This window comes from Prinia subflava, chromosome 6, assembly GCF_021018805.1.
Source record: "Prinia subflava isolate CZ2003 ecotype Zambia chromosome 6, Cam_Psub_1.2, whole genome shotgun sequence".
In the NCBI taxonomy this organism is placed as follows: domain Eukaryota; kingdom Metazoa; phylum Chordata; class Aves; order Passeriformes; family Cisticolidae; genus Prinia; species Prinia subflava.
The window spans coordinates 7,203,116-7,228,476 of NC_086252.1; the positions used below are offsets into that span (position 1 = coordinate 7,203,116).

At 50.8% G+C, this 25,361-nt stretch overlaps 2 protein-coding genes across 4 annotated transcripts; one reads left to right on the forward strand and one right to left on the reverse strand.

Moving 5' to 3' along the window:
- Positions 1-204: 204 nt before the first annotated feature.
- Positions 205-6,759, forward strand: COPS8 (COP9 signalosome subunit 8). Its single transcript, XM_063400021.1, has 8 exons — positions 205-341; positions 1,175-1,245; positions 1,935-1,983; positions 2,146-2,278; positions 3,121-3,228; positions 3,465-3,527; positions 4,706-4,747; positions 5,390-6,759. Exons 1-8 carry the CDS (start codon positions 264-266, stop codon positions 5,467-5,469), a joined length of 624 nt encoding a protein of 207 aa, XP_063256091.1. The 5' UTR covers positions 205-263; the 3' UTR covers positions 5,470-6,759.
- Positions 6,760-9,321: 2,562 nt separating this feature from the next.
- LOC134551951 (uncharacterized) lies at positions 9,322-21,320 on the reverse strand. 3 transcript variants are annotated; one of them, XR_010080725.1, is made up of 3 exons: positions 13,540-21,320; positions 13,205-13,261; positions 9,322-9,628 (listed from the first exon to the last, which is right to left on the reverse strand). XR_010080725.1 is itself a non-coding variant. In XM_063400023.1 (3 exons), exons 1-3 carry the CDS (start codon positions 13,918-13,920, stop codon positions 12,838-12,840), a joined length of 525 nt encoding a protein of 174 aa, XP_063256093.1. In that variant the 5' UTR covers positions 13,921-14,236; the 3' UTR covers positions 12,516-12,837. The 3 variants fall into 3 exon arrangements, 1 of the variants encoding a protein (XP_063256093.1); XR_010080724.1 differs by lacking the exon at positions 9,322-9,628 and adding an exon at positions 12,516-12,924; XM_063400023.1 differs by lacking the exon at positions 9,322-9,628 and adding an exon at positions 12,516-12,924 and having other exon boundaries at positions 13,540-14,236.
- Between the last annotated feature and the right edge of the window lie 4,041 nt (positions 21,321-25,361).

Below are 25,361 nucleotides of genomic sequence, written 5' to 3' on the forward strand. Positions count from 1 at the left end.
AACCATCTCCACCCTCAAAAACCGCGCGCCGCCCTCAGCCCCTCACGGGCCTTGGCCACGGCCCCGGGCTTGGCCACGCCCCCTTCATTAGCATCGCCTTCCCTGGCCACGCCCCCGAGCTTGGCCGCGCCCCGTCTTGGCCACGCCCCCGGTCCTCCAGGATCACTGAGAGGCTGCCGGAAGTTGCAGGGGAGCGGGCTGGCGGCGGAAGTGACGTCATAGCGCGGGCGCCCGATGCGGGCGGGCGGCGCCGGGAGGGGAAGATGCCGGTGGCGGTGATGGCCGAGAGCTCCGTGAGCTTCAGGCGGCTCCTGGAGCAGTGCGAGACGCAGGAGCTGGAGGTGCTGGGGGCCGTGGGGGGTCTGCGTGTGCGCCTGTGAGATGGGGAGGGTGCGTGGGCGTGTGTGTGAGCGGGAGAGGGTTCAGTGCTAGAACTTGGCCCCTTGCGCTCGCCAGAGAGCCCTGCAGAAACTCGCAGCCTGCAGATAAATGGGTATTTCCGTATAATTTTTCGCGTCCTCTCAGACGGGGGTAGTTTATGTGTTTCCGTCCTTCTCATGGCTGAAAAAAGGAAAATATTGATCAGGGAATGGGAGCCCTGAGCCAGGCTTGGGGAATTACCCTTAGATCGAGTTTGATTGTGGCAGCTTTCACTGGAAGCTCCCGCCGTGCTGTTTAACGTTCTCTTGTCCCTTGATAAGCCTTACTGGAAATCTTTTTTAGCTTTCAGGTTACTGCAGGCTTTCAGAATTTTACAGGTTTGTTTTTTTTTTTTTTTATCACTCCCTTGTTTCCTCCTTGAGAGAGGTTGTAAGCTCTGCTCAAGTGTGGCAGGGGCCGAAGTTTAGCCTGGGCTTTTCGGGAGAGGCAGAGAAGCTTTGCTGTGGTGGAGTGGCCTGAGCTGAAGTTCAGCTGAAGGTGAACGAAATCGGAGTTATTTAATTTCACTTTCAACAGCTGCCACTCTCATGAGCATAGGAAAAGAGTCATGGAAGAGGTAGCCTTGCTTTATCCCCCCCAAATAATTGCGCAGGCCTGTTATGTGATGTGAAAAAAATAAAAATAAAAATGAGTAGTTTTGGAGTGTCCAGTTTATATAAAATTTGGCTTCCTGCTGCATTCTGTATCACACCCCTGTGTAAAATCTGTAACTCAAGAATGTGTTTGTTTTCAGGCCCCTGGAGGAATTGCCACACCCCTGGTTTACGGCCAGCTGCTGGCTCTGTACCTGCTGCACAATGACATGTGAGTGGCTTGTCCCAGTCTGTGACACTGGGTTTGTCACCAGCGTGCTGGGAAGGGGATGTGTGATTAATAAAAATGCTGTGTTTACAAAAAAAATGTATAATAATATTCCTGGGAGTAAATCTTTCACCCCTTGGTCTGACCGGAATTCTGTTCTCCTTTCCTTGCTCTTCCCCACCCTTTTGAACTGTGGGGAAATTTGGGGATAAAGTTCCTTAAGTGGTGAAATTGGCTCCTCTGGGAAGTGTTAAACGTTTCCGTGCTTTGTTTTGGAGCTGTTCATTTGTTTTGGGTTGGATTTGAGGCTTGTATTTGAATTCCAGCAGGATTAACTCTGGCCCATCCAAGTTAAAAATGAGGGAATGCTGTTGGCTTGAAGGAGCTGAATCTGCAGGAAGCAGAGATCCTGGGAATTTGGTCTGGAGGGTTATTCCATGTCCCTGTGTGTACTTGATGCACTCAACTTGGGGTTTTTAGAGAGAATTTGCTTTCCCAAACTGGTGTTAAATGAGGCCATTGATGAACTGTTGGGTTACGGCAGTGTCGTCTCTGTTTTCCCACTTCAGTATCCAGTATTCCTGCTTAGGAAGAATATTTTAAAGCACTGAGAGTGTTCAGTAAGGCATCTGGACAAACCTTGTGGTGTCTCATCTGGTGACTGAAAAGCATTTTTATCTTTTTGTTTTTAGGAATAACGCACGTTATCTCTGGAAAAGAATCCCCCCTGCTATCAAATCTGTAAGTACTGGGCCAAATTTAACTCAGAAATCTGTTGGGTTTGTTGCACAGCAATGCTCTCTGCAGATCTGGGGGTGGAAATGGGTTTATGCATGTGGGCAGTGCAGAGGATTTTCTTCTGGGTTAACACCGGGCTTTGGGGTTTTTTTTTGGTCACAACAGGCAAATGCTGAACTTGGTGCAGTTTGGTCTGTGGGACAAAGAATCTGGCAGAGGGATTTCCCAGGGATCTACGCAGCAATCAGTGCACACCAGTGGTCTGAGACGATCCAGCCCATCATGGAAGCACTCAGAGGTACGAGCTGAGCCTGTGTGGGGAGCAGGGGACTGCCTGGGATCATTTCACAACACAAACAAACTGTTAATTGTGAACAATCAGAGGTGGTCAGGAAAACTGCTGCCAAGTTTTTGTAGGTTTTACTTACAAGGTTTTCAGGTATTGGGTGTGAAGAAAAAGCTAGTTACAAAGCCTTGTTGAAACAAATAAATCAGTGTTAGTAGGATTTTGTGTCTGTGTATTCTTTGTCACTGGAATTTCTTAAACCACGGGGTTTGTTCTGTAAGAGCAAAACAGACCATGAATTACCCAGTTTAATCAGACTTCTAACCAGTGATTCAGGGAACTTGGCCTGGCATTTCAGAACCTTGCAGCATTTACAAGAAGGTTTTTCTGTGAAATGTTTTCTATCCTGTCTATTGGTAACGTGAATTCTTCCTCCTAGAGGGCAGTGCAGACTGCTGAATAGAGGTGCTTTGCAATAACCCATTCTCTGTAGCCTGAGAAACAACTGCTTTTTAGGTGCCATTAATTATTAACTAATTGCTGGCAGATTGCAAACAGAGGATGCCATCAGATGCAGAGTTCCCTAAAGCATTTTATGTGTTGGTGGTAGAGCCCAGTTTGCTGCAGGCTGCCTTTGGGGGTTCAGTGTGGGCTCTGAGGGGGTTTGTCCTGGCAGAGAACAATTTGTTGTCTCTTGCTGCTGACTGTGAACTGTGGGAAGGGAGGGGGAACTCCTGAAGTGCTCACTTGAAAGCTGGTAGTGATTTTGCAAAGGTGACAGAATTGAGGAAATGTTCTCAGATTTCCCAGCTCTGGAGATGAGTCTCTTGTGTCCTGTGTTCCTCTGCCCCTAGATGCAACCAGGAGAAGAGCCTTTGGACTGGTTTCCCAGGCTTACACATCAATAGTTGCAGATGATTTCGCAGCCTTTGTTGGCCTTCCTGTGGAAGAAGCTGTCAAAGGTACTTGGCATTATTCCCTGAGTAATTTTTATACTGATGATGAGCTCAGAGAGCTCCAAGTGATGATTAATAAAAATGTATCTACAAATTCTGAGGCTGTTAAGTAATTGGGCAGTGATTAGAAAAAAAAATCTTGGTTCTGGATAATGGTTTGATATTTAAAAAATTATTTGCTGTTAATTATCATTGTTTATTCTCCCCTTCTGTATCTTACAAATGCCCAAATGCCTTTCCAGGTGTGCTAGAACAGGGCTGGCAAGCAGACTTTGCAACTCGCATGGTGATGCCTAAAAAGCCAGGTAGGTGGAGCTGTTACCTCAAGAAACATTCAGCATTTTCTAGCAATCAGGTGTTAAGTTTTTAATTACAGCTTTGCACAGGATTCTCTTAGATACTTTTTGGACACTCGTGCTGCTTATAAACACGGGGTATGTATAAAATGTGAGGAAGTACCAAGTGGTGCGTTTGGTTTGGAGTTACAAGTAGTTTGGATTAAGCTACATCCTCACATGAACTTGTTTAAACAAAAGCAGACAGGATGTGCTGTGACTGCTCCTTCTCCTCTGCTGCTGGCTCTGCCTCTATGGAACATGAGCTGGATGACCTCAAATGTCTTATCCTAATAAGATGAGTAAAAAACAGACCATCTTGAACCTGAGATTTTATCTTTTTTTTTCTTCAGGAGAATTAGAACTTCTTTAGGCAGGGATTAAGTGAATCTTTGTGCTCTGAGGAGTTCCAGTTGTTGGTATAATTTCCTTTGCTTTTAAAATTTAAATCTTTTCTTCGCTTTCACGGTGTTGATAACGGAATGTCTGTTCCTGCAAAGCTTCAAAGCTTGGTCTGCAGAAATACTTGGCTTTTTTCCTTTTTTTTTTCCTTTTTCCTCTTTTTTTCCCTTTTTTTTCCCTTTTTTTTTCCCTAAAGTTGTATCTGTGGCTGGCTGAGGCAAAAATAAATATTAAGCTATAAAAGCAGGATGAAACAACTGTTCTTGAACTGTTCTGTGCAGCTCTGGCAGAAGGAGCTAAATTACAGCCTATCCAAAAGGGCGAGATCTGTTGGACTAAGAAATGACACTGTTTGTATGGGCAGAGTTTTTGGGTGTTCAGAGCCTGTAATAAACAGGTGCCAGGTGCTGAAATTTACCCCTAAGGGTCACAAAGCCAACCAGAGCCCTGAGATTTTACATATGATCAGGTGGGGGTTTTATGAACTGGTTGCAAAATATGCAGAGCTTAAAAAAATTGGGAATTACTTACATGTGGGTTTTTTCAAAAGTGAGTGCAAGAACTACTGTTGAATCAAAAGAAAGAGAGTCTTTTGAAGCAGCTAAGCCTTGAGTATTCTGCTTTAGTTATAAAGTCAAGTGTGATGAATAAACAGGTTTAATTTTAATTAGCTTTTGATCCATGTTTTGTTGCATAGAACTGTTTAAAACTGTTCCACGGGGCTAATTTCCTATGTTTTCCTGCAGGTGTGCTGGAAGCTTCCTTTAACAGATTTATTCCTTCATCAGGTATTTTTGTTTATATATAATGGATTTAGCTAAACTTGCATAAACAGTGTCACCAGCACCACTGGGTGGGAATCGAGTCCTAGAAAAGTCAATGTTCTCACTGGCCCCTCCAAAATAAAAAACAACAGCCCACTCCGATCAGGTGCTATGTAAATGTGGTTCTCCCTCTGTCTTCTCACTCCCTCATGTTTTAAGCAGTGCCTGAGATTCCTGAGGTTCCCACTTCCAAAGCAGAGCTCCTGTGTGTTCTGTTGGTCTGATCACCCTGTTTGGAGTCTTCAGAATGGCAGCTTGCAAGGAGAGGAGCAACCAGAGAGCTCCAGGAGCTTTTCTCTCAGAGTGCTGTCAACCCTCATTACTCAGACTCCAGTGTGTACAAAGAAATTCTGGGGGCTGCTGACAAGTGGAACTTGTTGCAGCAGTTTTTGTGGTTAGTAACTCTTGGAGTACTGAATGGTGCAGATAACAAGAATTATGTCAGCTGGAGCTGTGTAGGGAGGAGATACAGTTAAGATCTGCCCCCAGAAGGCTGTTGAAAGTCAGATGCATTTATTTTTTTTTCTCTTACTGTTAGGGTGGATGGTACTGCTGATGGATTTGCTTTCTAAATTTCATTAATGATCCATTTTTTTCTCTTTGTAGAACCTGCTCCAGTCCCACCAATTCCCAATGAACAGCAGTTGGCCAGATTGACTGACTATGTGGCTTTCCTGGAAAACTGATCACCCTGCTCCTGTGTCCAGAACAACTTGAGCATCCTGTGTACTGACAGTTTTAGATCTAAGATTTATTTTATTCCATATCTGTTAAATGTTGCAGCATCCCCCACTCAAAAGTGAAGTACCCAGTGTATGTCAGCCCCACTCCTGTTTTGCCAAAGCCCAGCTAGCAGTGAAAGAATCCTTTAACTCCTGCAATATTTATTCAGTAGGTACACAGCATACCCAGCAGTATTACATAGTACATTTTTTTTAATTGACTCAAAGCAGAACCTTTTTCAGGAGTGTTAGAAATGGAGAAGAAACAATTCTCTGGTGAGCACTGCAGTGCTTATGACAGATCTCTTGCACGTTGAACTAGAGGACAGAGAGTGGAAGACTGCCCAGCCCATATGTACAGAGAGAAAATATTTTGATGAAAGTGAAAGAAAACAATTTTGAAGTAACTCTCTTGCAAATATTTTTGTGGCATATTTGATTTTTTCCCTTGTTTCTGGATTGTTAAATCTTCTTGTTCTGATGTGAGAAATTCCACATCAGGCAGAATTTACAACAGAATAATTGTTTAACAAAGACAAATCTACATTTTGAGGAAGTATTTTGACTTCTGGAAGGTTTTATTTGAGTGACATAGGCCACCAGATGTTTCCCTGGGTAACCCTACATCTTGAGACCTGTCACGTCTTGCTCCATTTCAGTAGACTGGGCCAAGGTCTGCAAGAAGGAACAATTCTTAGCTGTCTTTAAGCTTTCTGGCTTACTTTTGCAGTGATGGAAGAGGAAATTCAAGGTTAAAGTAGGAGCAGAGCCCAGCTTGGAGGGGGTGATGCATTGTGCTGCAGTGTCAGTTTGAAGAATAATTCTGTCAGAGGAGTGCTCTGTTAATCTTTGAGCTGAGAGTGGATTTTGGAAGCAAACATGAATTCACAAACATGAATTCTCTTGCCATTTGTTTTATGTTGGTGAAAAGGCTGTGGAGAAAGAGTGGTGCTTTAACAGGCAGTGCATGTCTCCATTTACTTCTCCCCTCTTTCTAAAATCCCATCCAGAGGTTCCATGGAAGCTGGCAAGTGTGCCCTTGTGTTGTGATTGTTTCTCCAGTGTGCACTGCCTACTGTACATTCTCCTGGTGAGGGGGTGTTAGCAGGGAGGAATTACAAACTGTGCTCTGCTGCCTTGAGAGCTCCCTTGATGTGTAAACACTTTCTCAAAATGATTATTTATTTGAAACCCACCTAAGACTTGGATTGCTAAATTTGTTTTCAGTGATATTAAAGAACATGTTTACACTGACCTTGTGCACTTGGCTTTTTAAACTTTCTGCAGAATAAAGGTTTGGTTTGGTGAGGTTTTTTTAATGAATTACTACTGGCCTAATTTGGATAGGGCTAATTAAGGATTACTGCAATATTGTATGCCTCCACAGCCTCGTGTGCAGCAGTTGTATGGAACTGTATTCAAAAAACCCATAGATGTCTTAAAGGTACAAGATGTCCTTCTCAGATGTCTTAAAATATTCCTTGGTGTAAAGTGTTTGAACAGCCGAGTGAAAATTTCCTTTCTGTGTTTGTATTGTGCATGTTTGCACTTGTAGGTAGCACACAACCCTGCTTGGAGAAAGGAAACTTAGACATAGTTAAAGGATTATTATGTACTCAATGAATGGTAATAGGAGAGGAGCAATGCGGACATTGGCAATCTGTGTCTGTCTCAAATCTAGTATCAAATCTATGTCAAATACCGTAAGTTTGACCCTGTCTTGTTCTACCAAGTTGATAACTTTGTGATTTCTGGTCTGCTGTAAAACTTAAGCAGTCGTTTAGCTTTGGGTGAGGCATTAACTCAGAACTTGCCTCGAGTACTGTAGTCCCAGACACTTTTTGCCTTGTGCTGCTTTGGAATCCAAGCTATTTCACATGGATTTCATCCTCATTGCCCTTTTCCTGGTTTTTGGTTCACAAATACCTGTCTTCAGATGAGCAGCTTTGTGCTTCCCTATCCAGAGCCCTACCTTGGGAGACATTCTGTGAAATATTTTCTAAAGTGACATCTCCAGGCGTTTGAATCCTTACCTGTCCTGCACTAACCCTGTGCTTTCAGCTCAACAAAGAGGAAGTATTTTTGTGCTTGTATTTGCTGTTTTAATTGAAGCAATTGGTGTGGATTTTGGAGTTTTTTCAAGTACAGTGTTGAGTGTAGGAAGTGGGAGGACCTTTGAGTTGAGAAACCATTAGGAATTCAGTTGGGAACAGAGGTTCATGAAGGATTTGGGGAAAAGGAACTCAATTTCAGTTTGAGTTTTCCATTTCATCTCCATCCCACATGTAACGGAACATTGTTTCTTGGCATTTTATTCTCCTATGTGGTTCGGCAGTGCTCATTTACCCACAGTTCCAGCCTCTGTAGGGAAAGCTACCTGAGCTCCAAGGTGGTTAAAACAGGAGAAAGTGGGTGGGGAAGCAGAAGAGCTGAGTATCCCTCCCTGCTGAAGATCCACGTGGAAACCTGTGGGCTTTAATAACAAATCCTGCCGGACTTCTCCAGTACCTCATGGGAGCTGCCAGTAATGCAGTGAAGAAGATGAAAGCAGAATGTGCATGTACAAAAAAAGTCTCAGCAGGCAGTGCAGGAGAGCAGTTTGGATGTTGCTGTAAGCCCGTGTTTCCGCCTGGGCTGTGTGCAAGAAGACCTGTGTAACACAGACAGATGGAAGACGTTCCTGGGTGAATGGTTGGTTCTCCCTGTGTCCTACCCTGCAGGAGCTGGCTGCACCGTCACCCAGACAGCACATCGGTGTATTCTCCTAGGAAGGACTGCCTGGGCTGGCTTGGCAAAAAAGCCAAACAATCCCAAACAAAAACAAAAGACACTTCTGTTTGGTGTCAAAAAAATTGTTGTAATTGACTCTCAATGGACCATGTGAAGGCAAATGAGTTGCTGTTTTGAGGTGGGAAGCAGATTTCCAAATATTTTATGTTCTTGGGTCATGCCAATTGACTTGAAAAGTTTGTAACTTTATTTTTAACTATTTGTGTTGAGCAAAGGGAAGTAATGTGCATTCCTGGTTTCCTGAATTTAGGGTTATTAAATGCCAGATTCTTCTGTGCCTTCACAGAAGAACCTCAGGTTTGGGATGCCCAGGCAGTGTGGCACAATGTAAATAGAGAACAGGTTAAGCTTTAGGAATCAATCTGCCCTGCATGCCACTGAGGGGACATGAGGGTCACGGAGGGGGCAGTGGGTGGCAGGTGCTCTGGATTGCACTGAGGTGACGTGGGGGCCAGGGAGGGCAGGCGGGTGTCCGTGGTGTCCCTCAGGGTACGTGGCGTGGGTGAGGAACGTGAGGGTCACTTGAGGGGCAGACGGGCGTGCCGCGTGCGGCCGAGCGGACACGCCGCTGGCCGGAGGGCGGCGAGGGCCGCTGAGGGGCCGCGGGCGCCCTGAGGGACACGGCAGGGCCGGGCGGGTCCCCGCTGCGCCGCCGCCGCCCGCTCCCCGCCGCAGGGGGGCGTTTCCCGCCCAGGCGCGGGCGGCCCCGCCCCGCCGCTCCCCTCAGCCGCGGGCCGGCAGCTCCGAGCCGCTGTGGCCGCCCCTGCGGCCGAGGCGCCTGGGGCCTTCCACAAGCGCTCTCTGCTGAAAAGCGCTCTCGTCCTTTGAGACCACAACCTCTCCCGAAACACCATCCATTTTTGTTCTCTAAGCTGGGACACCAGAGCATCTGCTTTTTACATGTATTTCTACATGCATGCCTGGGCAGCTGGCTAAACCCAAGCACCCTTTCCCCCCTCTTCACCTATGCCCTGCACACCCTGGGCAGCAAAAGAAAGGTCCTGGGAGTCTGTGTATTATAACACATGCTATATTTATATACTAAAGACAAACAAAAAGAAGAAAAGAACAATCCTGAAGGATCTGAAAATCCCCGCTGCGTCAGGTGGCTGCAGCAGACAGACCCTCTCAGATCAGCTCTGTGCAGAGCTCCAGCAGCACAGCCAGCTGAGGCCCGACAGACGAGGCCGTGTTGTCCATGCCCTGTGCACCTGATCTTGCAGGTGTTGGTAGAGAGAATATGGTAATCCCTCTGCTGCCCGGACGATGTAAAATGTTTGAAGTGCCAGGCTCATGATGGCAGGGCTAATGTCATCAGCCATGTCTACTAGGGCTGAAAGAGAAAGGAGCAGAGCCACAGTCAGATCCTGGAGCTGTGGGGACCTGAGGAGGGTCCCCTGCCAGGGCCATCCCAGCCTGCTCTTGCCATGGCCAGGAGGGAACAGGGAGCAACAGGATCAGCCCAAAGCTGGGGCCATGAAAAGATGAAATCGAAGAAAATGAAAGCTCATTTTTTGGTTTCATAGATTTTTCTATGAAGGGACTATAATAATCTTATTCTCTTACAGAATGAAAGCCCTCAAGGAATGAAAGTCCACTCAGTGTTACAAAAGTAGCCCAAACAAATGAGTAGATTGCAAAAGGGCTAATCCTCCCCCTGGTACAGATATTGAAGTGGCCAATAAAGTACAGCTCTCCCCTCTTCTTCCCTGCAGGGGAATCAGGACCACTAACAGAAAAAGTCACAGCTACTCCTTCTGCCTTCCAGAACCAAAGCTGTGCCAAATCACAGACGCTGCCTTCAAAGTGACTCCAATTCCAGCCTACACCTCTCACCTTCCAGACAACTCCATCCCAAAATGGCCACCAACACCAACCCCACCTCCATACCCCACCAGGAGCCCCAGCTCTCTCCATCCTTCTGCAGAGCTTTCCCACCCTCCGGCAGAGCCCCTGGTTCCCTGCATGTGCCGTGGGATGGCACTCAGGAGGATCTGCCCCAAGGCCTTCCCTGGCAGCAAGCTCAGGCTGCCAGGCCTGTGGATCATCCTTCCCACCCACCCTTCCTGTGCACGGCTGTTACATTTGCACATTTGCCCTCAGCTCGGACTTCTCCACTTTGCCAGGACTGCTGGTAAGGGTCGGGAGCAGCCTGGCAAGCTCCTTCTCCAGCTCCCTCTTTAATCTTGGCGGAGGTAGAACATTCCACAGGAAAAGCTCTGGTGCCACAAGGAGGTGGCTTCAGGCAGCTCTGGGGAGACGTCTCAGGACTGTTTTATTCTGAGGGAACACCATTTGCCTTGACCTGTGCATACCTGCAAAAGCTAAAAGTCAGCTGCCTCAGCTTCCAGGACCTCTCCTGGCCAGCATCCTGACATGGATGCAGGACTGCTGCGAGGCACTGCTGGGACCCAGGGGGACAGGACCGGCTGTCTCGAGTCCATGTAGCACCCCCTCACACAGCCAGGGTCATCCCCAAACCAGACAGTGCTCACGTGTCAGCAGAGAGGAGCAAGGAGCGCTGGGCTCCTCTCAGGGTATCTCAGCTGGGCCTGCTCCACAACACACTCCCATTTGAAGGCCTGCTAATGCCCAGCTGCCAGAAATGCCTACTTTGTTCTCTCTGGGATGCACAGGAAGAGACATTGTGCAGGACTCCTTGGGAGGCAAACCCTCCAAGCCTTTTCCGAGGCCAGGGACACAGCAAGATCAGCCAAGAATCTCCATGCTGCCTGGCCCACACAGCCCAGCTCTGTGCTGGCCCCCTGGGCCACAGCAGCTTCCAGCAGGGAAGAGGCAAATGCATATTGCCAAGAGTGTAAACACAGCAGACAGGTAAGGTGTGAAAAGTGTGTGCATAAAGGCTTTTGAATTCCCAGCTCTCAAAGAGAGCTGTGGGGCTCACAGCTGGACAGAGTTGCTTCTGCTCACACCTCTGTCCAAAGGGGTGTAACAGCCTGCTGCAGGTGCTTGGCCTGGTCTCTGCAGGTCCAGGTGGATGCCAAACGTGCTCCTCACAGCCTCTTCCCTTCCCCTGCCCCTCTGCCAAGTGCAACAGGCCTCAAGGACTGAAAGGGCCACAGAGAGCCAAAGGGAGACACTTGCCCCTACCTCACTGGGAGATCCCTGTACAGCACTTTCCTTAGGAAGCAAGCCCCTTTTCCCCAAGGACATTTCCCCAAGTGTGTAGCTTCCCTGGGGAACACCAACACACCCTTCAGAAACCCTGGCAAGGGTGAATTACTTCTCGTCTTTTCAGGACAGGCACTCCAGCTCTAGCTGGTTATTCCCGCAAGTGTTTCCAGGTGGAGGTTCAGACATGCAGCCCCAGGCCCTCTACAAACACAAGCTGCCTGCTGCCTCTTCACCTGCCTCAACTCCTGCCTGTGCTCATGGCAGCAAAACCAGGCTGTTCCCAGAGCCCTGTGCCCGCAGGATGCTCGTGCCAGCACCTTCCAGGACTCTCTGCTGTGCATGCAGCACTCTTCATGTCTGCTCTCAACAGCCTTTGGAACACACAGCACAACCTGGCTGGCGCTGCCCTCAGCACACCCCAAGCACAGGCACAGGAAGAAGCAGGGGCTGCTTTGTGGCCATGCCCCAGAGAGACTGGAAGGCTGCCCTCCCTCTGGTCTCACTTGCTTGGCTTTCTGACTGGGTCTGAGGCAGGGGCTGCCATTCCTCAGTTGTGGGGACCAGAACCGCACCCAGGATCCCGGCACTGCCTGACAGCGCTCCGGGCACTGGCACGGTCGCACGTCCCAGTCTGGGCCACCGTGCTGCTGCTTCACTTGCCCTTAGGCACACCCAAAGCTCCCGGTTACAGAGCCCTCATGGTCTCTGCTTCTGCCTTCTTCCTGACCCTGTGTCGGGATGGAGCACTGCTGTGCTTTCAGGAAGCTATTCTTGAAAGCTTCCAGCATTCCAAGCTCCTTTGCCCTCCACAGATGCTTGTCATAGAATTCCTCACAGCTGTGTTCAGATCATACTCAGGTTGGCTTTTCCAAAATCCAGGGGCTTCAGGGTGCTCAGCAAGACCTTTAACTCCACAGTGTTGTGGGAGTGGACCCCTTCAGCACAGGGACCTTTCCAGCCTGATCTGCCCTCGTTCCTCTGGGTCTCTGCACAAAACACGGCGCAGAAGAGAAAGGCAGGAGGGCGCTGGGTGTCCCTTCCCTCCGGATTTGCAGCGTTTCAGCTGCACAGAGATGCAGGCAAAGTGAAGAAGTCAAACTGTTTATTAATTAAAGGGGAAGCAAAGGGATGAACTGGGAGGGAAAAAGGGGATGGGCAGTGTAAGAGGGCTAGAGGTAGGGAGCTGTGAAAAGGGGTGGAAGAGAGGGGAGGGAAAAAAATGGGGAGTGGGCAGTGTCTGAAGGCTAGAGGGACGGTTATCTACAAATAGGGTGAGGTGTGATGCCATTGGAACTGTGCCTAGCATCAGCTAGGTCTGCAGCTCCAGCGGCATCGAGAGGTTTATGTCCTCTTCAGTGTTTCGTGTACGTTCCTGGGACACTGGTTCACTAGATCCTGAAGATGTCCCTAGGTCTTTAGATCTTTGAGGAACCTGGGCTTGATTTTCCAGGTTAGAAAATGATAGCCTGGCGCCTTGCCTCTGGGCATGAAGGGCTTCAAGAGAGAGGAACAGAGCCATGGTAAGAGCCTGGATCTGTGAGAATCCTTGGAGAAAGTCCCCTGCCAGGGCCATCCCAGCCAGAAGAGAGCAGGAGACATTGGGATTTGCTGGAAGGTGCTGGGCACAAATCCCCCATGGGACCCTGAAATCCCTGTGTGCTCTGCCCACGCCATCGCTTGTCCACACAGGGAGCAGAGCCCTCCGCAGCCAGGGCAGGGATTGCAGCTCCCCCTCGCCGCCAGCCCCCGCTGCCAGCCCGCTGCCCTCACTCACCCTCCCTGAGGACCTGGAGCTCTTCCTGCTGTCCCCTACGGCGCCGCCAGACCCTTCCTAGGAACACAGAGCTTGTCACGGCCCCAGCGGCACAGCTCGGTGCCAGCGGCGCTGCCAGCCCTGTGGCCCCACGGCCTCCTGGCCCGGCACGGCTCAGCCCGGGCCCTTGCCGCTTCCTGCCGCCCAGGGGCGGGCACGGCTGCCAGAGGGCGGCAGCAGCCCCGAGGGCAGGCGGGGCTCCACGGCGCCGGGCCCGGAGGCCGCTGCCGGGGCAGCAGCCGGGGCTGGGGCCGAGCTGGGGCGGGCCGGGGAGGGAGCCCGGGCTCGTGGCTCACCCAGGAACCTGATGGGCGCTGCTCGCAGGGGCTGCTCTGGGTTCTCCAGGTACGGTAGCACCCGGCGCAGGTGTTTGGCTGCTCGGCTCCTGTCCTCAGCCAGCTGGAGAGAGCGGCAGGAGGGAAGAGTTGGCGCGGGCTCAACCCCTCGGCCGGGCTCTCCCTGCGCCCAGCCCCGGCCTCCCCTGCCCGCACAGCCCTGAGGCCCGGCCAGCAGCCGCTGTTGCCGGGCTCTGGAGGGGGCAGAGGGCCGGCTGCTGTCCGGGCAGCCGCGGTGCCGCCCCGCCCCACAGCCCCCCTGTGCCGGCGCTCCATCGGCACCCGGCTCGGGGCCACAGGAGACTGGAGAAGAGACCTGCGGCCCAGGGAAGGGAGCAGCATGTGGGGCACAGGCTGGCGCCCCTGGGTGCAGCACTGAGCAGGGGCCACAGCTGCCAGCCCCACACACACTGAACACCAGGGGCAGGGGGTCTTTCCAGCTTGAGGCTAGGGCTTCATCCAGGCCATCCTTACCAGACACTCATCGATCTTCAACTGCTCCTTCTTCAGTAGCTGCTCAAGATTCCCCCTCTTCAAGAACCCGGCTGCACAATGCAGCGTTTCTCGAGAGGCCTGGAGAGCAGCAGAGACACAGATATGGCACCGCAGCCCAAGGCACAGGACCCGTCCCTGTGCCATGGCCCAGAGGAGGCTGCAGCCCTGGAGGCACCAGGGCAGGAGGCAGCCCAGCCCCTTCCCAGCAGAACATCAGCATCACACAAAACCTCACCTTTGCCACATGCTGGTTCTCATCATAGCAGTAGATGAAAAGTGGGTACAGGCTCTTGTTGACAATTTCTTTCAGGGGCTTTTTTCCCTCATCCACTACCAACTCCATCACTTTACAGAAGAGGTGAATGGAGAGTAGTTGTACATGGCTATTGTCCTAGAGGAAAGGAGAAAACCTAAGCACCAATTACTCCTAGCCCACCCAGGCAAAGGTCTGAAAATGCAGACGGCACTGGGAAGCACCCAATTCCTGTGGTTCAGGATGCAGAATCTCACGTGGTCAAAGAGCGCCAGGAGTGCCTCAGCCAGCTTTGGGGCAGTGGCGCTCGATACCCGGATGCCTTCGTTCCTGAGCACATTAGTGAACACACGGAGGGACATGCTGACCACCTCTCCATCTACATCATCCAGCAGCTCCAGCAGGCTTGGAGACACATGGCACATTATTCTGGCCTGTGTGGAACACAAGGCTGTGCTGTGAAGCCACAAACGGCTGCACTGCCAACGCCATCCTGGCACTGCAACCGCACCCTGCTGCCGCAGGGCCCAGAGCCCAAAGGCCTGTCCAAAGCACTCAGGCAGGTGAGGCAGGAGAGCTGGGAGTAGCTGCCTCAGCTCCTGAAGGCCAGCCAGTCCAAGGGGCTGCTTTCCCCAGTACAGCTTCATCTGCTGCCACCTTCTCACCATGAAGGGATCCTTGCTGAGCACCACGAGGCCTCTGAGTGCCAGGCGACGCCTCTCCCTGCAATCGCCCAGCAGGTACTTGAACATGACCTTGATGATGCTGGCACGGCATGTAGTCAAATCCATGCACTCGAGGACCTGAAAGGCACAGCGCAGTGACAGGAGACCCGCCGGCAGGAGTCCAGAACCACACAGGGCCGGGCCCAGGCAGCAGCACAGGGCACGGGCACCGTCCCAGGCAGCAGCGGCTACAAGGGGGCAGAGAGCTGGGAGGCAGCTCAGCGAGGCAGCGCTGGTCTTCAGGCTCACCTCCACAAGGAATGCCAGGGCAATCAGATCCCAGCTTGGCTGCTTAATGCTGAGCAGCCGGAGCAGGTGAAATGCAATGCGGGAACACAAAGAGATCAAGTCACAGCGCATCTCCCTGTCAGGAGAAAAAGACCCTGAGGTGGAGGTGGCAAACCTCTCGGGGAGAGGACTGACTCACAGAAGTCCAGTCTTTCCCCAGCATCCCTGAAGTGAACGTGGGCACTTGGGCGGTGGCCCATCCTGGGCATCCTCCTCTCCCAGCCTTTCCCAGTCTGCTTGGCCTTCCCTCATCACTATGAGGCCCTCTGGCCCATGACCACAGGGACTGTGTGGGGCACCCTGGGCACAGGGCACAAGTGCTGGGGACAGCGGGGAGAAGGGGCTCTCACCTGGCCAGCAGACCCACGGCATAGTGCTGGGTGTCAGCACAGAGCAGCGTGTCCCAGCCACACTTGCACTCCATGGCCATCACCTCTCTGTCACACTGCAGCTGGTAGAGCAGAGCCTTCATGGCCTGCACTGCAAACCTGTGTGCAGAGCAAAGCCCAGGTCACACTGGGAGCACTGGTACTGGCCACAAGGGCATGGGAAGGATGGGAGGACTGGAACCTGTTGGGATTGCTGGGAAGGCGGTGTTCCTCCCGGCATGCCCTCCAGAAGTTATCAACTTCCTTGGGTGGCTTCTGCTGTGTGGTGATGACAACATGGAAGAGCAGAGCCACAAACAGGCGGGAGGAATAAAGGGTCATTGCCTCGTGGCACTCAGGCACCTGGAGAATCACCCAGAGCACCAGAGTTGCCTGAAATAGAAGCAGCCCGAGACAGCGCTCAGTGCCGAGGTGTCAGGGTCCAAGAGGAGACACAGGGGCAGCAGCGGGCCTGGTGCCCCCTGAGCCTGCCCCTAGCCCAGGTTTCAGCGCCTGAGGCAGGGAGAGGATGGAGAGCTGCTGGAGAGGCAGCCTGGTGGTGAGCACAGGCGCAGAAACTCACAGCCAGGGCAAAAACTTCCTTCTTGTCCCCATCAGAGGTGCACATCCTGTACAGTGGCCAGTGCTCCATTACACAGACCAGTGTTGCCAGCACCTTCTCCACTGTTGGTCCTGATGAGCCTATGGCTCTCCAGATCATTGCAGCAGCTCTGTGGGATCAGAGCTCTGTGTCAGGGGCGTCTCAGTCACACTGCCATGCCCTGTGCAGCTCTGGGGCACAGGTGACAGAGCCCTGGTGCCCTGAAGGGCAGGGAGGGAGCATTGGCAGCAGGCTTGGGAAACAGAGAGGCCCGAGGCTCCTGGACCTCTCTGCCTGTCTGGCACACCCCATTGCACAGGCTGTGCAGGGCGATGGGCCCTAAAGGCTGGTGAGCCCTGAGCTCTCAAGGCAGGTACACCCTGTACCTGTCACACGTTGGGGCACAGTGCAGGAGGGTCAGCACCACATCAGCTGGGTGTTCTTCAGCCAGCCTCAGAATGTCAATTTGCAGCCTGGCATTCACAGTGACATGGGATGCCAGTCTCCGGTGAATGTTCCTTACAATGGCTGGCACCTGAAAGAGGCATGGGGAACACTTGGAGAACCTTCCAAAGGAGCAACTTCCCCAGCTTCCTCCAAGAAGTGCTTCCCTTCCCGGCACCTCCAGGCCTCACTTTGTGCTGGCCTCAAAGGCTGAGGGTGCCCAGTGGCCATGGCTTGAGGGGGCCCATGATCCTGGGAGGCCTCCAGGCCTGACCCCAGGCTGCTTACCTGCTGCTGAGGAGAAAAAGCACTCTCCTCAAAAAAATCCATAGTGGGAGCATGAACCACAGTGGGAGTGGGTGTGATGGCAGTATTTGTGATGCCTTGAGTCTTTCTGGTGTCAGTGTTTGTGCTGACCATGCACTCAGTCATTGACAGGAGAACAGCCTTCACATTGTGATCATTACTTACAGTGTCAGAATTTTCTGAGCGTGCAGTCCAATCTGTGCTGACATCAGGCTCTGCCTGAAACTTGGTCAGCCTAGAGTTAAGCTGTGCTGTGTCCTCAGTTGATGTGGTGCTGGTCCTTCTACGTCGAATGCAGATGAACTTTGTGAACATCTGCAGGAGAACAAAGGATAGGATGCCAGAGATGTTCCATGGAGTGCTCCAAGCGCGGTGCTGGGCTGAGCAGTGACAGCAGCCCAGCCCAGGTGGGGATGGCTGCAGGTACCTCCAGTATCCTGCGGAAGCAGCCACAGGCGGGGTCCTGCTCTTGTGTCTGTTCCATGGATGCACCTGGCAAAGAGTGAGAGCAGCCAGAGCTGAGGGGCTGCAGGAGAGGCCGGAGAACAGAGCCCAGCCATGAACTCGCCAGGCAGGGACAGCCCCGGGATGCCCCAGGGGATGGAGCACGGCCACTGCGGGGTTCAGCCCCAGTGCCTCTTCCGTCCTGTGCATGGGCATGTCCACAGTGGCTGGGATGGGATGGGGCCAAGCTGGCTGCAGCCATCAGCCCTGTGGCCCAGCTCTGTCACTCACTGTCCTCCACTGGCTGGTACTGCTCTGGCTCTTCAGGCTGTTGTGCTCCAGGGTCTTTCTTTTGTGACCCCCTGAAGACTTTGAACAGGCCATGAAACCTGTCTGCCATGTTTGGCCTTGAGGGTACCTCCTAGAGGGATGCCTCAGGAAAGTTCTGAGTTAACACGTCCACAAGGGCACCTGCAAAAGAGAAGTCTCGGGTAGGCCACAGGTCACCAAGTGCTGTGGTCTGGCCTCGAGGTCACCTGCAGGAATAACGGCTCAGAAAAGCTCCGAGTAAGACAGGAATGAGTGTGCTGTGGGGGGGCTCCTCTCAGCACTGCTCTGTCCCGTCCTGTCTCGTTGCATGCTCCAAGCACGGTGGCTGCACCACCGCCAGCACCGTTGTCACCACGTGTCACAAAGGGCCCGTGTGACACCCTGTCCCATTGCATCCCATGGTGACCATGCTGCACCGTGTCACAAAGGGCCCTTGCACACCCTGCCACCTTCCTTGGGGCTGCCCCCAGCCCACCCAAAGTGGCCCAGGATAGAAGGAATCCCTTGCCCCAAGTGTCTGAGACATCCCCACAGGAACTTGAGGAACGGCTCCAACCATCAGCAAACGCTGCCCTGCTCTGTGGGCTCAGGGCAGCAGAATGAGCCCCCAGGGCTGCCAATACAGCCACAGCGGGAAGGGCACGGGGCCTTCCCCAGAAGCTGGCACGGCCTCCTTGGGACACGTCCTGGCTGGAGGACATCCTAAACCTGCGGGTGTCACACAGACGAGGAACGTGTGGGCCAGGGCACGAATGCTGCTCTGAGCCCTGGGGCCAGGAGAGCACTGAAATCAGCAGGTGTGGCAGAGTCCCTGCCCAAGCACACCTGCCACCCCCTGAGCCCTGGCAGTGTCCTCTCCTGCCCCAGAGACCTGTGCCCTGGGGGCTTCTCTGCCAGAGGCAGGCAAAGCCAACGTGCCTTGGGGGCTGTGCTCCTTCCTACAGGGGCTGTTGGCAGGAGCACCTGGAGCAACTGCTGGCAACTCTTGGTCCCTATCAGAAGCTGTTAGTCCATGCTGGAATTGTTTTCTCATTAGGGTTATTTCCTGTAGCACAAAACGGCCCTTGCAGGGAAGGCACAGAAGAATTTGGCCTTGAAGAATCTCCAGTTCAGGAAAGCTTGATTGTTGGAGTCTAGAACATCCCTCTGGCCACTCTGGAGGGTTTGGAGTCTGGACGGGGGGGTTTGGGATCTGTACAAGGGGGTCAGCCAGCCTCACACAGAGCCCAGGAGGACACTGCCTCTGATCCCTGGCCATGGGAGTGAATGCCCACGTTGTATGAAGAATCACAAGCTGAGAGAATTCAAAATAAGTAGTAGTTAGTTTATCACAGATTATAAATGTAGAATCTGGGATTTTTAGTACATGGGTTTGAAGAGGCAAGATGGAGGAATTGGGGAGTGGTCCTGTCCCCCCTGTTCTTGTTCTTTTCTCCCATTTTTTGCTGAGTTGTATTACAAGGATTGGTTTAGAGTAGAAATGACATGTTAACATAGGTAGTAAGTATTGGTAAGATTCTGTAAATAAAACGTTTGTTGTGGATGGTGGTTGGATCAGGGAATGGTACAAAGGGTCCGGGACCCTCTGATCCACCCCAGTCTACCGCGTGTCCTGCTCTGCTGGAGATGTCTTGCAGAGCTGAGAAAGAACTAAGATAAAGTACCCTGCCAGGGAGGCCTGGCAGAACTGAGAAAGAACTGAGAGATAATGAAGAATAAACAACCTTGGAAACATGCACTAGCAGACTCAGCTTGTCTTCTCTGGCTCCAGCGTGAGACCCTTTGGGCAAGAGAAGCTCGAAAGCCTGATTGCCTCTGGGAACAGCAAACCCAAGGAGAATCTCATGGAACAGCAACCCTGAGAGAAAACCCTATTGCCTCAGGGAACAGCAACCCTGGGAGAAAACCTTATTACCTTGGGGAACAGCAACCCCGAGGAGAATCTCAGGGAACAGCATGCCTGAGAAGGAGAGAGAGTCCCGAAAACCTTATTACCTCAGGGAACAGCAACCCCGAGAAGAATCTCAGGGAACAGCAACCCTGAGACTTGATATCCCATTATTCAACTGAAGTAGTTCCAAAAAGTTGCAGACTTCCAGAATTAATGGGAATGGCCTGACAATGTGAAATATTTTGAATTTTCTTTTCCATTTCAAAGCAGCAACTCATTTGCCTTGATGTCATCGATTGAGAGTGTCTTGGTTTGTGCGGAAGTGAGTTTTTCAGGAGGCTGTGGTCAAACCAATCAGTGGTCAGGTCTGAATGTTGGCACTTTTAGTGGCCACTGAGGGGTTGGACATGCCTCCGAGGACACAAGGGGTTAAAAGCAAGGCCTCCCAGAGGGACTTGCTCTTTCTGGCTCTGCTTTCAGGAGAGGAGCATCTTTTCCCTCCTCCCCTACCCAGGCTGGGCCACTGGGTAGGAGCTGGGCCAGCCCCATCCAGGATGGAGGTGTGGAGAACTTTGGAGGAGCCTTCCGTCCCCCCCGTCTCCCCCCAAGGAGAGAGACTGCTGCTTCAGAGTTTTGAACATTGGCAGCAGCCAGCAGCCAAGAAAGAGGGGGGGAGCGGAGAGGAGAAGTTCCCGGCTGTGTAAAGAGGTGCCTAGTCTGGCAGAAGGAAACTTTTTCCCAGACATTGATTCTCATGGCTAGTGGTTTCAGAAGAGAAAGAGAAACAGCCTGGGACCGAGATGATAAAGGAAGATGAAAAGAACTCTAGATGGGCAGAGATTGAAGAGGAGTGGCTTTTGAGCTGGACTTTTCTTGCATAATGTTAGCCATAGACTGAACCAGAGTCTCTTTTGAACATAAACTGCATTTGGGTGGATACAGCTGCCTCTACTTTTGCTACAGTGACTGACACTTTAGGAGTGGAGCAAACAGAGAAGAGAGGGGGAAGGTGTGGTGGCGCCCTCTGCCCTCAGGGAAAATCTGTTCTTGGAACTCTCCACCCCAGGGGAAAGATGGGGAGAGCTTGGCATGCAAGCATCCTTAAAAGAGCCATATATGCAGCTTTAGCCCATGGACAGTGGTGAGAGCACTGCACATGGAAAGGAGGGTGTCACCCCGGCAGACTTCTCCGGGCGGTGCCACGGGTGACATGGAAACACATAAAGGGTGGACCTGTGTTTTCTGAAGAGCAGTCTGTGGTGCGAGAGAGACTGCTCTCTCCCTTGCTGAATTGAAGATTAGTTTTTTTGAGTGGTGATTGTTTGATTTAAAACCCAAGGTTTTGGTCTATGGAGGGTAATGTGTAGGGGGTGGAAAATGGGGGGGGAGAAGAAATGTTCTGGGAAGTTTTTATTTCTGTTTTTGTGTGTGTTTAGAATTTTCCTTTCTATTTCTGTTCTTATGTAATGTAATAAAGTTTTGTTCTCTGTTTTCAAGTTTTGGGCCTGCTCTGCTCTGTTCTTGACCACATCTCACAGTAGCTCATTAGGAAAAACATACACTCACGGGTGCATTAACATCTGGCCAGTGCTAACCCATGACAGAGAGTCACTTCACAAAACACAGGATGACACAGAAGAAAACTAAAGGACATTCTTAAGTTTCATACATTTTTCTATGAAGAGATGATAATAACTTTATTCTCTTACAGAATAAAAAGCTCTCAAGGATTGAAAGTCCACTCAGTGTTACAAAAGTAGCCCAAACAAATGAGTAGATTGCAAAAGGGCTAATCCTCCCCCTGGTACAGATATTGAAGTGGCCAATAAAGTACAGCTCTCCCCTCTTCTTCCCTGCAGGGGAATCAGGACCACTAACAGAAAAAGTCACAGCGATTCCTTCTACCCTCCATAACCAAAGCTGTGCCAAACCACAGACGCTGCCTTCAAAGTGACTCCAATTCCAGCCTACACCTCTCACCTTCCAGACAACTCCATCCCAACATGCCCCCCAACACCAACCCCACCTCCACACCCCACCAGGAGCCCCAGCTCTCCCCATCCCTCTGCAGAGCTTTCCCACCCTCCGGCAGAGCCCCTGGTTCCCTGCATGTGCCGTGGGATGGCACTCAGGAGGATCTGCCCCAAGGCCTTCCCTGGCAGCAAGCTCAGGCTGCCAGGCCTGTGGATCATCCTTCCCACCGACCCTTCCTGTGCACGGCTGTTACATTTGCACATTTGTGCTCAGCTGGGACATCTCCACCTAGGAGACTCCTGCCTACCAGGATTGCTGGTAAAGGATCGAGAGGAGGTTGAAGATTCCACAAGAAAGCAACTAGTGCTGCTAGGAATGGGTGGCATCAAGCCCATTTAGTAATGAAACACAAGGCCTTAGTTGGACATAAGTAGGTACAAAAATTTACACAAGTAAACAAGTACTTAGCACAAATATACAGAAGTACTTAGCACCAGGTAGCATAAGAAGAACCTGGCAAGCCTAACTTGACATGAGAGTGACTTCACAAAAAGCTTTAGACATAGCCTACCTGAAGACCTAAGGGCGACTACAGAATCAGGCCTGTGCAGGGAAGTGATGAGGAAGATGAGCTGCTTTGGTGTGCTGAGATCGCTCCTGGTCAGTGCCTGGACATTAGCTTCAAGTCCAGGAATCTGACACAAGGGATTTCCAACCCCCTGCCTACCGAATCACCTGAGCAGTGTAAAGATGGATGGTATCTTTGATAGAATTCTTACATAAACCCACTGAAATTTATACATGGCAGACAAGCGTTCAGGGTGCAGAGCCCAACCCCCCTGCCAGTTAAATAAAAGGGCTTTTGGTGGACAATGCATTTGTCTGCTGATTTCATTGAGTTAGGCAGATTGCTAAGGACTGCTGTATCCTAAGGGAACACCATTGGCCTTGACCTGTGGGTACCTGCAAAGGCCAAATATCAGCTGCCTCAGCTTCCAGCTCCTCTTCAGGTCAGCGTCCCGACATGGATACAGGACTGCTGTGAGGCACTTTTTTTTTTCCCTCCTGCTGGGAGGGAAAAAAGGTGTTTTGAAGGCTTATTTTACTTCTAATTATCCTCCTCTGACTCTGTTAATAATAAATTTACCTTATAGCTTTAAATTTGAACCTGTTTTGCCCTGATTCTCCCAATCCTTCTGCCACCTCAAGAGCCTTTCAATGTTTTTTTTCCCTCTGCCTAGCTGTAGCAGGAGAAGATGAGCAAACGGCTTTTGTGGATGTCTGGCATTTGGGCAGTATTAAATCACGACACCGTGGTATCAAAGTGCATCGCTCTGCACAATTAACCTTGAGTTTTACATATGCAAGTCCCACAAGGTATCTTCTTCATCTGCACTGAGCCAGCCTGGGCTGGAACGCCAATGGCCATCAAAGGTGATCCATGTACCTTAGGAGAACCAACCCTCTTATCTCCAAATATCTCTGTTGCAGTAAGGTTCCAACCAATCTGAACTTGCCCCCATCATCCTGGCAGCATATACATGCTTTTGCTCCTGATTGCAAAGATACAGTTGAGTTCTGGAATGCTGCTAAGATAATCACTGCCTCTTTGTTGGCTCCTGGGCTTGCAGTTGCACAAGCCCTCATGAGCCTGAATGGACATGGTGGTTGGTTGGCAAAGTTTAGAAATGCTATCAGCAAAGCTATGTCTGATTTGTTAACTAATGAAGACAGCATTAGACATGCTACACTACAAAATCCATCTGCAATTGTGTTTTTGTTTTTAGCACATGGGCATGGATGCACAGATTTGGATGCATTATGCTGTATGACCTTATATGACCATTCTAGCTCTGGTTGCACAGCTACTGAATTGACAGACACTTAACACCTTGAAGGAGACATCAGTTGAAATCCATTTGCTGGATGGACATGAGGCTGGAATTGGCAAAAAAGGGAATCCTATTACTTTGTGCTTTAAGTATTGTGTTTCTGCATATTTTGTCTTGTATTTAATAGACAGCATGTTACGTTATACTGTTGTTCATATGGTGGAACATCAGCATGTTCCAATGCTGGTCCACACAGCAACACTGACTTTGGTCAGGGACCAACGTCATGTCTAAGGCCCTGGCATATTTGGTCTGCTGTTGTGCACAAGACAATGAAGAACAGACAGTGAAGGAAACCTCCTGGTTTAACTGGTGAGAATTTGACCCTTCAGAGAAACAATGGATTGGACAATCGATGAGCAGTTAACCTGTGAAAGAAGAACAATACAAAATGGAGCTGTTGATGGCATGAAGGTGGTATCATAAGCCACTGCTGCCTCATCTCATGCATGGGCCGTGTGTCAGACAATGAAAAATTCCACTCCATTGGAGAACATGAGGCCTGGTTCTGGGGTGGAGCTGTGAGAAGGACTAAATCACGCTCTTTTGATGCAGAGGATGCCCTGAAGTTGGATGTCCTGCCTGCACTTCCCACTTGAGCACCATGCACCATCTCCTGCTATTGCTTAGTGGTTTTTCACCAGTCCAGAGTATTATTGGAATGTATTATTTACAACAGCAACTAATCAAACAAAACTTGCTTTGCAATCGTGGGTGCGCTTAAGATTTTTTGTGCACATGAATCCTCTAGAACCTGTAACACCCTTGATTTTAGACGAGCTAACTTGAGTATGGACCCAGCTGTGAAGGATTCCATGGCAAGCATCTGTGGAGGGCAAAGGAGCTTGGAATGCTGGAAGCTTTCAAGAATAGCTTCCTGAAAGCACAGCAGTGCTCCATCCCAACACAGGGTCAAGAAGAGGGCAGAAGCAGAGACCATGAGGGCTCTGTAACCGGGAGCTTTGGGTGTGCCTAAGGGCAAGTGAAGCAGCAGCACGGTGGCCCAGACTCGGACGTGCGACCGTGCCAGTGCCCGGAGCGCTGTCAGGCAGTGCCGGGATCCCGGGTGCGGTTCTGGTCCCCACAACTGAGGAATGGCAGGCCCTGGTCTAGCAGAGATTTGGTTAGTGAGGGCAGAAGGAATCGCTGTGACTTTCTGTTAGTGGTCCTGATTCCCCTGCAGGGAAGAGGGGAGAGCTGTACTTTATTGGCTGCTTAGAAATCCTCTACCATGGCAAGGATTAGCCTTTTTGCAATCTACTCATTTGTTTGGGCTACATTTGTAACACTGAGTAGACTTTCATTCCTTGAGAGCTTTTATTCCTTGAGAATATTAGGTTATTATCATCTCTTCCTAGAAAACTGTTTGCAAACCAAAGGATGGCCTTTTAATTGCCTGTGTTATGGGTTTATTTTCTGTAGATGACTCTCAAGGGATGAGGTTAAGGCAAATGAGTTGCTGCTTTGAAATGCAAAGCAAATGCCCAAATCCATCATGTTCTCATGCCATCCCTATTAATTTTGGAAGCTTGCAACTTTTTGGACCTTCTTCAGTTGAGTAATGGGAAGTAAAGATTTCCTGAACTGGAGATTCTTCAAGGCCAGATTCTTCTGTGCCTTCCCTGCAAGGGTCATTTTGTGCTACAGCAAATAACCCTAATGAGAAAACAATTCCAGCATGGACTAACAGCTTCTGATAGGGACCAAGAGTTGCCAGCAGTTGCTCCAGGTCCTGGTGACAACATCCCCTGTAGGAAGGAGCACAGCCCCCA